This window comes from Barbus barbus (genome assembly GCF_936440315.1).
Source record: "Barbus barbus genome assembly, chromosome: 40".
Taxonomy (NCBI): domain Eukaryota; kingdom Metazoa; phylum Chordata; class Actinopteri; order Cypriniformes; family Cyprinidae; genus Barbus; species Barbus barbus.
In genome coordinates this window covers 22,608,053-22,621,307 of record NC_136718.1, presented here as the reverse complement: position 1 = coordinate 22,621,307, position 13,255 = coordinate 22,608,053, and the positions used below count along the sequence as shown (strand labels likewise).

At 39.5% G+C, this 13,255-nt stretch overlaps 2 protein-coding genes across 3 annotated transcripts in view; one reads left to right on the top strand and one right to left on the bottom strand.

Moving 5' to 3' along the window:
• Window positions 1-2,482, bottom strand: LOC306859594 (chemokine XC receptor 1-like). The gene is made up of 2 exons (XM_079400704.1): window positions 2,350-2,482; window positions 1-2,240 (listed from the first exon to the last, which is right to left on the bottom strand). Exon 2 carries the CDS (start codon window positions 2,153-2,155, stop codon window positions 1,169-1,171), a length of 987 nt encoding a protein of 328 aa, XP_079256830.1. The 5' UTR covers window positions 2,156-2,240; window positions 2,350-2,482; the 3' UTR covers window positions 1-1,168.
• A 6,515-nt stretch (window positions 2,483-8,997) lies between these two features.
• Window positions 8,998-13,255, top strand: part of LOC306859292 (FYVE and coiled-coil domain-containing protein 1-like) — a 28,288-nt gene continuing 24,030 nt past the window's right edge. Inside the window, exons 1-4 of one of the 2 annotated variants that reach the window (XM_079400258.1) lie at window positions 8,998-9,075; window positions 10,615-10,724; window positions 11,119-11,225; window positions 12,263-12,388. In XM_079400258.1, the coding sequence (XP_079256384.1) occupies window positions 10,664-10,724; window positions 11,119-11,225; window positions 12,263-12,388 (294 nt within the window). In that variant the 5' untranslated portion in view covers window positions 8,998-9,075; window positions 10,615-10,663. The remainder of the gene's footprint in view (window positions 9,076-10,614; window positions 10,725-11,118; window positions 11,226-12,262; window positions 12,389-13,255) is intronic. The other variant, XM_079400259.1, reaches the window with a different exon arrangement.

Below are 13,255 nucleotides of genomic sequence, written 5' to 3'. Positions count from 1 at the left end.
CTATACAGCACTCTCAAAGCGTGGTTCTTTATGGAATGGAACCTTATAAAAAATAGATTATTTAACACCAAAAAAAGGGTTCTGCTATTGTTACAAACTGAAGAATCATATCTGGTATCATAGACAACCATTTCAGTGTAGAACAAATGTCCGTAGTGAAAACTGGCAGTAAATTTTGACCGCACTCTTAAAAATCAAAGGTGTTTGTGCAGCAATGCCGCTGAACAAACATTTTTGGTTCTCCAAAGAAACCTTAAGTGAACAATTCTTTCCTAGTTTGAAGAATATTTTAGTAATCTAAAGAAACTTTTTTCCCACTCTAATGAACCTTTTCTGCAATAGAAAGATTCCATAGATATTAAAGGTTCTTCATAGAACCATAGATGCCAATAAACCTTTATTTTTAAGAGTGCGTAATGGCAGATGCTTCATAATCTGGACTCATACTTTATGCTCATGCAGTATATCTTACTCTGCATTATCCATTTAATAAACCGTACAAACAGTGACATAAACATGACATGACAAGTCATACAGTAATACATGGAAGAAGGTACATAGATATCATTTAATTTAATGTGGAAATATTTTTCCCAGTAATGATGAAACATTTGTTCGCTTGGTTCTTCCTTTACGTACTTTCAGTTATATTTTTACTTAAAAAAAAAAGAGAACTTCAACCAAAAAAGGAAGAACACTAGTTATAATTTAGAATATGATTTTTTCACAACTAAATGCTTTCACTGCTTGATAGAGAGAGGAATTATCCTGCAAAATGGCACTTTATTTGAGTTTTAATGGGTGGTGGTGATGGCGCAGTGGATAAGACACATGCCTTTGGTGTGAGAGACCCGGGTTCGAATCCACTGTGAGACACCAATGTGTCCCTGAGCAAGACACTTAACCCCTAGTTGCTCCAGAGGCGTGCGACCTCTGACATATATAGCAATTGTAAGTCGCTTTGATAAAAGCGTCAGCTAAATGAATAAATGTAAATGTAAATGTTAATAACGCAGATATAACAGTTGTAGTTATATTGGCAGAAGCGGAGTTCCAGCATATTAATAATAATGAAAAATAGCTGCAACAGCATCTGTACGTCATTCATACTGTATTTTAAAACTCAAAGTTGGTTCGCTGCAATCTGTAAAATTACTTGAGTTTTCTCTTAGTACATTGAACCCAGCGACTGATTTTTTGCCGGTGTGGCTTGACTGGAATTGAGTTTTTTTTTTTTTTGAAAGATCTTCTGCAGAATAATTTTTAAATGATTCCTGAACTTTACGCCAACAAATACATAAAACACAGGGTTCAAGCAACAGTGGGAGAAAGCGATCATTCGGCAAGCAAAATATGCATAGTCGACACTTTTGCTTACTTCACAGTCTGAGAATGGATGGAAGGTCAAAGATTTTAGGAACATGACAATGTTATATGGAGCCCAACCGATAAAAAACACTAGTGCGATGCAGAATATTAGTCTAACAGTCTTGTGTCTCTTATTAGTCCTTGATTTTGTAATAGTCCGAAGCATACTCCCATAGCAATAACCCATGATTACAAATGCAATGAAGAAAAAAGCATTTTGAAAATAAACAATGCCCGATTTCCATTCGACACTGCCATATTCACAGTATTCGCTGCCAGATTCTATCATGACTTTGCTATGAAGTGAACCGAGCAGTGCAGCCGTTCCACTCAGGATCCAAATGATAAAAGGAGATACAGAAAGGGCTCTGCATCTATCCCAGTCGGACAGAGGATGAACCACTGCCATGTAACGCTGAATGGTCATTAGAGTCAAGAACAACACGCTGCTGTAAAAGCCGGCATAGAAGAAAAACTTCACAGCTTTACAGCCAATTTCTCCAAATGTCCAACCCCAGATATAGTACGAGGCCCAAAACGGAAGTCCAAAAGTGAACAGCAGATCTGACAGAGCTAAATTGACGATGAAGACGTTGGTCAGGCATTTGAGGCTCTCATAGAGAGCAAGTATTACCAGGACCAGGATGTTGCCGATGCAGCTCAATACAACCACTGCTGTGAAAAAAATTGGAATAACAATGGATCCAATTTTTACCACCTCCTCTTTGCGACACAACTGGTCGTCATAGTCTGGGACATAGTCGTATGTTATATTCTCATCAGTCATGTTGTTCTGCAACTGCAAACTACCAGATCAGGCTTGTTCCGGTTCAATTCTTTATTCCCTACAAACGTTTTCTGTGTAGAATATACTCCCAACATAAATCTGCCTTTCAATAAGACATAACAAGAAAAAAAGTTATATTAATCAATTTATCTACATTTATTACAGTGTGAATACACTAAATTAGTTTACTAAACATTTAGTTCTTACCTGTTGCTCTTTCCACAGTCAGTTTGCAAGATAATAAACTGTGTCTCTTCGCAAACTAGTCTGATATGAAATATAAACCATTGTCCCCAAAGCTTTTTGAGTTGACCTTCTTGTCTTGTTGACAGCTGATCAGCGATGTGGAACATGCATTTGGGTCGTTCTGAATTTATACTGACAGAAGATTTTGCTTCCTCTTTCTCCTTATAGGAAAATTATGGGGCATATAAAACAAACCAAATGGACCATTTATAACATGTTTCTGCAGTTGTTTTTGAAATACAACCCCTCCTTGTGAAAGATCTGTAATGTTACATATACAGTGGGTACGGAAACTATTCAGACCCCCTTAAATTTTTCACTCTTTGTTATATTGCAGCCATTTGCTAAAATCATTTAAGTTCTTTTTTTTCCCTCATTAATGTACACACAGCACCCCATATTGACAGAAAAACACAGAATTGTTGACATTTTTGCAGATTTATTAAAAAAGAAAAACTGAAATATCACATGGTCCTAAGTATTCAGACCCTGGATCAGAAAGTAATACTGATTTGGCCCGTCAAAGTTTAAATCCGTCTGATAAGTGTGCAATACTTGCTGCCAAACACTTCTTGCTGTTACAAAGTAAACACTTACTTTACAAAAATACTACAACACAATATTGTATTCTGCCCCATTTGACAAGATTGTAAATCTCAGGTGTCCCCAGAATGTGTGTGTGAAGTTTCAGCTCAAAATACCCCACAGATCATTTATTACATCATTTTGAAAATGCCTATTTTGAGTGGAAGCAGAAACAGGCTATTTTAAAAGCAAATGAGCTGCTGCTCCCCGCCCTCTTTCCCAGAACATGGCTGTGGAATTTTAGCTCATATCTCAGATCTCTGCCAAAAAACAGTTGTTTGGTTTTGATTATCATGTATATCCCGCTGAAATCATGCGTTTTAAAGGCATATCAGCTGAAATTTCTGATATATGTTTTTCTGGACGCACACATCTGAAGCACGCAAGCGGTTGCCGCACGCATGTACTAAAAAGTACTAAAAGTTGTCTTTCACACACAAGTTTATGTTAAAAACACGCTTAATTTACAAAAACACAGTCGATATGTCTGTGAAGTTAAACAGCTGGTAAAGAAATCGAATGTCTATAATTAGATCGGTGTATTACGTGACAGCAGCATACAGTACCTATACTGACCGCTGTTTGAATCTACGATGTTAAAGGTGGGGTAAGTGATTTCTGGTAGCCAACGTTGATATTTAAAATAACCAAAACAAACACACCTGTACCCCAAAAAGGTCTCACCCCTATTTTAATAGCTCCGCCACACATATGTACGCATCTCAGGCAACGAGTAGTTCTGTGAAATAAAGCAAAACCAATGTTACGCCCCTATCGAGAAGAAACAAAACAACCTCTGCGTCCAATTGCAGGCCTTCCTGCTCCTTGAGTTCTTGTTACAGGGTAACCTGTTGTACTGCTTAGGCAGCAGCTCCACCTTGTGGAAAACATGGGTATGTTAACATGTAACAGGAAGTCAGCAGTTTTGTGCTATGGGTGCATGTGAGTTCTGCAATATATAAATACTCAGATCTTAACCCGCTGTATGCGTAGCGTCCTTATTCACCAACTTGCAACATGGTGTCAGATAGATTAGGACCCAAAAGTGAGCTTATGTAGCCTTCGCTAACGCAACGCGTTTTGTTTGTTTACTGAAAGTTAAGTTCGCGGCAAACCAGTTAACATTAGCCATAACACTGTGACTGTAAGATGGCGTCGTCCATTCCGCCACTGGAGCCGATGAAGATGACTGGTGACCTGAGCAGCAATTGGGCGAGTTTTCGAGCAGAGTTTGACGATTACTTGCTGGCGACCGGACCTATGTGAGAAAGATGCGGACGTGCAAGCGGCAACACTGAGACGGCTAATGGGCAGTGAGTGCCGACACTTATACAAGCACAACCTGGGCCTCACACAAGACCAGCAGAAAGACGTAAAAACCATACTGGAATCACTTGAAGACTACTTTACACCCACTAAAAATGTCATCTTCGAGAGCTACGTCTTTGGAAATCTTAGACAAGAGGAGGGTGAGACTATTGATGCATTTGTTATGAGACTGAGAGAAAAAGCGGCAACATGTGAATATGGTACCTTAAGAGACCAGCTCATAAGAGACAGGCTTGTTCTTGGAATAACTGATGAGGGCGCGAGACGCCGCCTGCTTAGAGAAAAAAGACCTCACATTGGCAATGGCGGTTGAGATTTGCCGCGCTGCAGAGATTATGGACAGTAAGTTGAAAACTATGGCGCTGGACACCTCTAGGCCTGGGGAAAGCCTTATGTGGCAGAGGGACAGCGACGGCGACCTACCAGCAGGCCATTTGAGCAGACCATCAAACCGGCACAGAGCATGAGAGGGACAGGCGAGTACAGGTACTGTGGAACTCAACACAGACGTGGGCGGGACCAGTGCCCCGCTTTTGGGAAAACATGCTGCTCGTGCGGCACCCCCAATCACTTCGCTAAAGTGTGCATGAAAAGAGGCCAAAACACACGCCAGTTGCACACTATGGACGCCCCCTCTGAAGAGGACCAAGATGATGATGGCGGCAATCTGGGTCAGATCTACACAGCAATGAGCATAGGAGCAGTGAACACACAGGGTAAGAAGTGGTTTGTCAACCTCCCACTGCAGAATGGGCCCCAAAGATGCCAGCTCGACTCTGGAGCAACCTGCAACGTGATGAGCATCAAGGACAAAATGAGACTATCACCCAGGACGGCTCTTCAGCCTAGTCTCACCAGACTGAAACTTTACAACAGTGCTTGGATGAACTCAATGGGTCTGTTCAGTACTCAGTGCATCATTAGAGGCAAGAGACACAAACTTGACTTTGAAATCGTGAAATCCGGCCAGAGGCCACTGCTTTTGGGCTCCACATGCGAGAATCTCGGTCTGATACGCTTCACTATTCCAGAGGAGCTGAATAGTGTAGAGCACATCAAGTTGAGCATGCTGACTAAAGAGAGCTTAATCAGCACGTACTATGATGTCTTCAACGGCCCCATTGACTCTCTGCCTGGCGACCTTCACTTTGAGCTGGACAGCACTGTGGCCCCTGTGCAGTGCGCTCCCAGAAACGTACCAGTGGCCCACAAAGAAGCCGTTAAAGCGCAGTTGGACCAGTATGAAAGGGATGGGCACTTAGTCACAGTCACACAACCCACTGACTGGATAAGTAATCTGGTCATAGTGAAGAAGCCAGAGAAACTTAGGCTCTGTATTGACCCCAGACCCCTGAACCGAGCTCTCAAGCGGTCCCATTACCTTATGCCCACCTTAGATGATGTGCTGTACAAACTGCCAAAAGCACGTATCTTCACGCTGGTGGACGCGCGGGATGCGTTTCTACAGTGCCGCCTGGAGGAGGAGAGCAGCCTGATGACTACATTTTGGACGCCGTGGGGCAGGAAACGCTGGCTGAAACTCCCTTTCGGCGTGTCGGTTGCGCCAGAGCTGTACCAGAGGAAGCAGCACGAGCTCCTGGTGGGCTTGAAAGGAATTGAGCCTATAGCTGACGACATCTTAATTGTGGGCTGTGGTGACACAGAGGAGGAAGCCATTCGAGACCATGATGCAAACCTCACCGCACTGATGGACAGATGCAGGGAAGTAAAATTGAGGCTGAGTCTGAAGAAGCTGCAATTTCGAGTTAAGGAAGTCCGCTTTCACGGCCACGTGCTCTTGGTCGAGGGCCTCAAAGCTGACCCTGACAAGGTCAGAGCAGTTCTGGACATGCCCAACCCCACAGACACTAACGGTGTGCAGCGTTTTGTGGGGTTTGTTAACTAACTATCGCACATGAACAACAGAAGGAGACCATGATGTCACACCCACTACCCACACGTCCCTGGCAGATAGTGAGCATGGACCTGTTCAACCATGCAGGAAAGGATTTCCTGCTCGTGGTGGACCATTACTCTGACTTCTGGGAGGTCGATTTGCTTCCTGACCTCTCAGCTGAAACTACGGTCCTGAGGTGCAAGGCTCAATTTGCACGCCATGGCATACCAGACCGGGTCATTTCTGACTGTGGATGTCAGTTTGCATGTGGAGCTTTCAGGACATTTGCAAAAGAGTGGTCTTTTGAGCATATTACCTCATCGCCAAGACACCCAAAAGCCAATGGCAAAGCAGAGTCGGCAGTAAAGATTGTAAAAAACCTGTGCAGAAGAGCCGCGTTTGCTGGCGAGGACCCATGGAAAGCTATTCTCCATTGGGGAAACACACCCACCGAAGGACTGCACTGCAGTCCTGCACAGCGGCTGATGTCGCGGAGACTGAGGATGCACCTCCCTGTGGCAGACCAGCTCCTGGTGCCCCGGGTCATCAATGAGATACCGGACAAACTGTGTGTGAAACGCCAGGTGGCGAAACTGAGCTATGACAGATCAGCCAAAGATTTACCTGAGCTGAACATCGGCTAGCCCATCAGGATGAGACCACTCCCTGGGGATAGGACTAGCCGGTGGAGAAAAGGGGTGTGCCTGCAGCAGGCGGGCCCCAGGTCCTATGTTGTTAATGTGGAGGGGACAACATACCGTTGCAACAGGGTCGATCTTAGACCTGCGGAGAGAGTCCCCTCGTTCTCATCAGGGCATCTAGATCATTCCCCGGAGCATCCCGGGGATGCACATGCCACAGAGGAGGGCTCTGCGAGTGAGGACAGCAGTGAAGAGACAGGCACCAATCATGGGGGGGCAACCCATTCATCACAAACCAGTTGCACGCCACACCGAGCGGAGCAGGGCCAGGCATACTCCCGGAGTGGCAGGCTAATTAAGCCTCGGGATAGATTGAACCTGTAAGTGGGGCAAACTGAACAAGGAAAGTTAACACTGGAAAACAAGAACACTGCTAATAGCTGTCATATCGGTATTTGTGTTTCAACAGCTGTGTTAGGTAAATTAGGTTTTGTTCTGTTCATGGTAATAGCCTGTTCATAAGTTGGGGTGTTCTTTGCAGAGTTAACAGGTAGAGTTTAATGAAGTTCAGGTTTGTGGGCAATGCCATTTAATGTTTGGATATCTTACAACAGGAAGGGAGATGTTACAGGGTATCCTGTTGTACTGCTTAGGCAGCAGCTCCACCTTGTGGAAAACTTGGGTATGTTAACATGTAACAGGAAGTCAGCAGTTTTGTGCTATGGGTGCATGTGAGTTCTGCAATATATAAATACTCAGATCTTAACCCGCTGTATGCGTAGCGTCCTTATTCACCAACTTGCAACAGTTCTCTCCAGCACTGGATCCGATATTTACATGGGTCCTACTACTTGCCTTATCGTAACACCATGTCGACACTGGACTCGGGCGGCGACACGACAAATCCCTGACAGTAAACCAACAGGAACGAGCGCACATGACCATGAATGAAATTAAATATGCTGTGCTTCTGCCAACTGGCAACTCGGGGTGCCGAAATACAATTGGGTAAACTGGCAGTGGGCGGGTTTCACAAACCAAAACAGAGACTGACATTCTGGGCCAGAACGCACATTTTCAAAGGAGAATAACTGACTGTAGTTGTTTTTCAGATAAACAAGTATGTTAACTTGGCATGTTTCTTAAATATCTGCAAACATATTATGGAATTGTAATGCTTTAGGAGAGTCAAAATCTTACATACAGCACCTTTAAAAGTGTTTGTTTTCAAATAGATGGAAACAATTTGGCATTAAACTATGGTACATTGGCCATGTTATCCCCATGAATTAAAATTAGGAATTTCGGTCTTTTATAAAGTGAATTTTACATAAGAAGCTGTTTTTTTATATAAAAATGTATTTAAAAAAAAATATATATATATTTATAATAAATTATTATAAATAATATATAACATATATATTATGTATTTATAATTCATAAATCATCATAAGGATAATAAATCCTCCAAACACTTCACAAATGTGGAGAGAGAAAAAAAAACATTAATAAACTGAGTAAAAATACATTTGTTTTAAAAAAAAACAATTATTCTGTTACAAAATTACTCTCTGGAGACCCCAAACTGTATGAGTGTAACTCCCAAATGAACAGAGTACAGGGGTTAATTGTTTGATCACTATAGGGACAATTTAGTAGTCGCTGGGTATTGTAAGGACATGCACTTAAATTCCTACTAAAGTCTACACCCTTGAATTAGGTAATGGCTTATTCTTGGTATTCTTTTTTAAAATTCTATTCTATTCTATTCTATTCTATTCTATTCTATTCTATTCTATTCTATTCTTATAGTATTTAATTTTATTATATTATTATAAATTATTAATAAATGATATATTTTAATTATTTTAATTATAAATCATATAAATACAATTAATAAACAATTTATAATATATATGATTTCTTTGCTCGTTTAAGTTCACGCCCTGCGTCCCAATATGCATACTATCCACCCTGTCTGTCCTAAATAGTATTGAAAATTACTAATATAACAGAATTTAGGATGGATAGTATGCTGATTGGGTTGCAGGAAGTTCTCGAAACCAAAAAAGGCGGGGCTATCGCGGTCCAATAAAAAATGTCTTTGGCTCTCAAGCCCGCCGTCTATGGCGAAAATTTCTGTCAATCAAAAATCGTAGCAAGGTTGTTTGACGATGTAAACTAAAAGTGGTGGACCTTCTCGGATCCTTACGAAAGCTAAAGTATGTCAGCTTCTCTTTTTCACTTTCAAGACATTTATCACGCATTTAACAACTTCCAGCTGTAATACATACACGCTAACCTCAGTCTAAAACCGCGTTTATCCGGAATAAACATCCTGCGCGTGACTGGCTGTTTAAGTTACGTTACCCCTGTGAATTGTTGACAGAATTTATACAGTGTAACATCTGTTCCTAATTCTGTAAAAATCCAGTTTCTAGAGCAACAAAAGAACTTTTCATTTGAATTCAAACCAAAGGAATGTGTGGGAGATGTTTGTTTACATTTCAAATACAGCTGTCTCTGCTGTTGTTGTGTAATCGAACAGTAAGTTGAAGTAAATAACGATTCATGTTATTGTTTCTCTCAAAGGTCTTTCTGTTCCACTCGGATGGTTTAGATGTCATGTGTGATCATTTTGTAACTTGATATTTATAATTCTGGGTAACGTTAGTCATAAATTCCCATAAACAAACAGTAGACGCTGAGAATATAATCTTAATTAAGAAGAACTAGTGAAGTTAATACATTTCTATCTATCTATCTATCTATCTATCTATCTATCTATCTATCTATCTATCTATAGACGTTTGCTAAGTAGGCTATATATAAAAAGTTGGTTATTGGTTCTTAGTATTTTTGTTCCTCAGAATCGTCACCAAACCACTTTATAAAGCAGCTGTTAAAATAGATTAGAGAAGTTTATTTGTCTTACCATATTTTAAATTATCTTTAGCTTGCAATTGGTGCAATTTTAGAAGTTCGTTGTAGTTCCTTTATAGCTTTGGTATACACCAGATATAGTATTTCTGCTTAAGAGATGCTTAATTTACCACAGACATTCAAGACAGCCGATACAAGACATCCCTCTGTATTTAAGCATTCACTGCAGTTTTTGTCTTGCCAGCATTACTGTCACTCTACATGATGTTGCACATTGTTTCATTGTAATGAGAAAATAGACATTTTGGCCTTAACTATAGTTATTTGTATGCTAAAACCTTGGTCAGCATCAGAGGGCAATACTGAGATCCTTGTGAATTCAAGCAATGAGCCTGATTATAGCCAATAACCAATATAATCAGCGACAATATTTATCTGTGCTATTTTAAAAATAGGTCATTCATACATTGACCTCCCAGAGTTTGACTTGCATCAGGCTTTAAAACATTATAATGTACAATGAAACTTAAAGGAATAGTTCACCAAAATGGGTGCCGTCAGAAACAGCTGATTAAAAACATCACAGTAATTAACAAGTAATAGACACATCTGCAGTCCATCAAACATCTTGTGACGTGAAAAGCTGCGTCATTAAGATATTTTCAATTTAACACCGTCACTTCCGGCTAAAATACAAGTCCTTTATCCATAAAAGTTTACAAGCGGTCCAAAACATTTCTAAACAAATATGTCGGTGGATTTTGATGTAAGAGGACAACAGGGAATGACAATTAAAATCACTATTATGACTGATACATCATGCTTCTCTATAAATAAATATGTGAGTTATCTGTTGTCACTGTGAATCTTTTACTCAGCAGACTACAGATGACCTCTTGACCCCGTTGGCAGGAAGCTAGTCAGACCATGGCCGCTGGTGCTGCAGTCGGGGAGGGTCAGATCCAACGGATTATCAGAGATCTGCATGGTACGGATGTGCTTTGGCCTTCATGAGAGAGGCAGAGCTATTGTTTAGAGAGTAAAAAGAGGCACGGTGGTCCATGTTGGAGCACGTGCAATTGCGATTCTCAGGGTGATGGCTTTCAACATGGGGGAAAGAGAAATGCAAAACAAGAGAGACCTGCGTGTCAGAGTTCATCCCTCATGTGTGCCATTTCAGTTCCTGAGGTGGATGAAAGGCGCGTGGAGTAAATATAACCAAGATGGGCTAAAGAAGGAGAGAAAAACTTCTTAAACCCTTGAAAAACGTTTTTTTGACTGTGATCATTGTTAATTACAGTATATTACTCTGAAATTGTGTTAAAATGTGATCTACAGTAGGCATTTTTGACTTGCTCTATTCTCATGATCTTTCTTTATAGATGCTGTATCAGAACTGACAAAGGAGTATAAGGAGAACGGCGAGCCCATTACAGATGACAGCTCCAATCTGCACAAGTTCTCCTACAAACTGGAGTACCTGCTTCAGGTCAGAGACACATAGACACAGAAAACATGTGATCACATTGCATATATTGTGTAAACTCTTATGCATCCTGACCAACAAAACAGTACCGCAATACTCACCTGCCAATCAACCATTGTGTTAAAATTAGGATTTAAGCTTTACCATTATGTGTGGGTTTAAAAGAAAAAAAAAGTGTAAAAAGTGAAAAAAAAGGGTTTTTGCTGGTCTTAAAAAGTCTTATGTCGCACTTTCACAAATTAAGGCCTTAAAAGGGCTTTAAATCAGAGCATGCTGCATGCTTTGGAAAAAAAAACATTCTTCTTCAGTATTTTTGTTTTTTAATACAAATATCTAAACATCCTTAAATCCAGACACATTTACTGGTGCAAATGTAAAATGTCTTGGTAAAATTAAATACAATTAATTGAGTTTATGCTTAAAACAAGAATATCAGTCAGTGGGTTATGAAAACTTGTTTTGAGCCCGCTATTTTTTTTCTACTTTTTTGATCAGTTTCACAGAAAACAAGACTTGTATGTTATTTTGCTTCTCACATAAATGTATGTTGATTAAATAATCTATAGATATTTCTACTGGAAAACAAGACAAAACTACTGAGGAAGAACATTTTTTTTGCAGTAATGTAGCATCGGAATTACGCTTTTGCACTGAGATTTGGCAGCAAAAGTGCTTTATTTATGTTTCTGGTGCTTTAATTTTTGTGTATGATGTGCCAGACTGATCTATTTAGTCACATAATGGGAAACCTTGCTTTGATTAAACCCAACCACAAAGTGATCACAGGAGATGCATGTTAATATCAGGTGTAAATGACAGTTGTCTCTGCCGACCACTTGGGATCTGATCACCCGCCACGGATGCTAATACCAAGTGTGAAGCGGGCCATATGGATGTACTCAAAATCCCTAATCATGCAAGATGAGATCTCACGCTGTCCCTAGAGGACTTGAAACTTTTCCACTGAAACCTCTAAGAGTCTGTTTTTGATGTTTCTCAGACATTTATCTGAAGTGTTATGTTGTTATTGTGTTGCTCAGTTCGACCAGAAGGAGAAAACAACATTTTTGGGATCCAGAAAAGACTACTGGGATTATTTCAGTGACTGCCTGGCCAAAATCAAAGGAGCAAATGATGGAATCCGCTTTGTTAAATCAATTCCAGAGGTAAACATCTTCACACTTCTAACAGTAACATGCAACTGAGCAGCATTTTTCTGTGTGACATGCTAAATATTGCATCTAAAACTTTTAAAACTATATTTCTGTTTTTAACCTACTCCTATTTTTGTTTTTATTGTAATAAAATAATTTATTAATAATAACAATAATGTAGTTGTATAATATATAATATGGAAATTTGATATATTAATGTAATAATAAAAATAAAAATATTTATTAATAATAATTCATATAAAGCAAACACCATTTTATAATATAATATAATATATAATATTACTAATAACAATCTTTATTTAAAGCACCTTTGAAAGTAGCATCTCAAAGCACTTTAAATAATAAATCAACATGGTTAACAATAAAAACATTGCAAACTAATGCAAATACATAAACGTAATAAAAAAACATAAATCTGTATCATTCACATTCACTTAATATTAACAATAATAATTCACTAATATTACTAATATTTTGTTATTCATATATACTAGTAATAATAATCATTTATTGTTAAATTTTTTAGTTTTTTAATTAATAGTGATTTATTATTCTTTTTGTTGCATATGCATGAAAAAGCGGTAAATGTCCATGGTAACTACTGTTTTTTTATTATGTGTTGCACAGTATTAGTGGTTATCTCTTACCAAAGCATGTCTGTAGGCACGCACCTTTTGTTTAAACAAACCTTCCTATCAGATTTGTACAGTTATGTTTTCTCACTGAAATACAAACGATTTTAGTGATACTGTTGATCAAGTTGTTCCTTGTCTGTCTGCATGGTACGCGGGTCTAAATGCCATGTTCTTTTTAAAAGTACCACTTCCACATTACCACTGCCTGATATTGTCCAGTGTC

Coding starts and splice junctions, on each gene's coding strand:
- LOC306859594 (XM_079400704.1), bottom strand. CDS start 2,155: ATGACTGATGAGAATATAACATACGACTATGTCCCAGACTATGACGAC.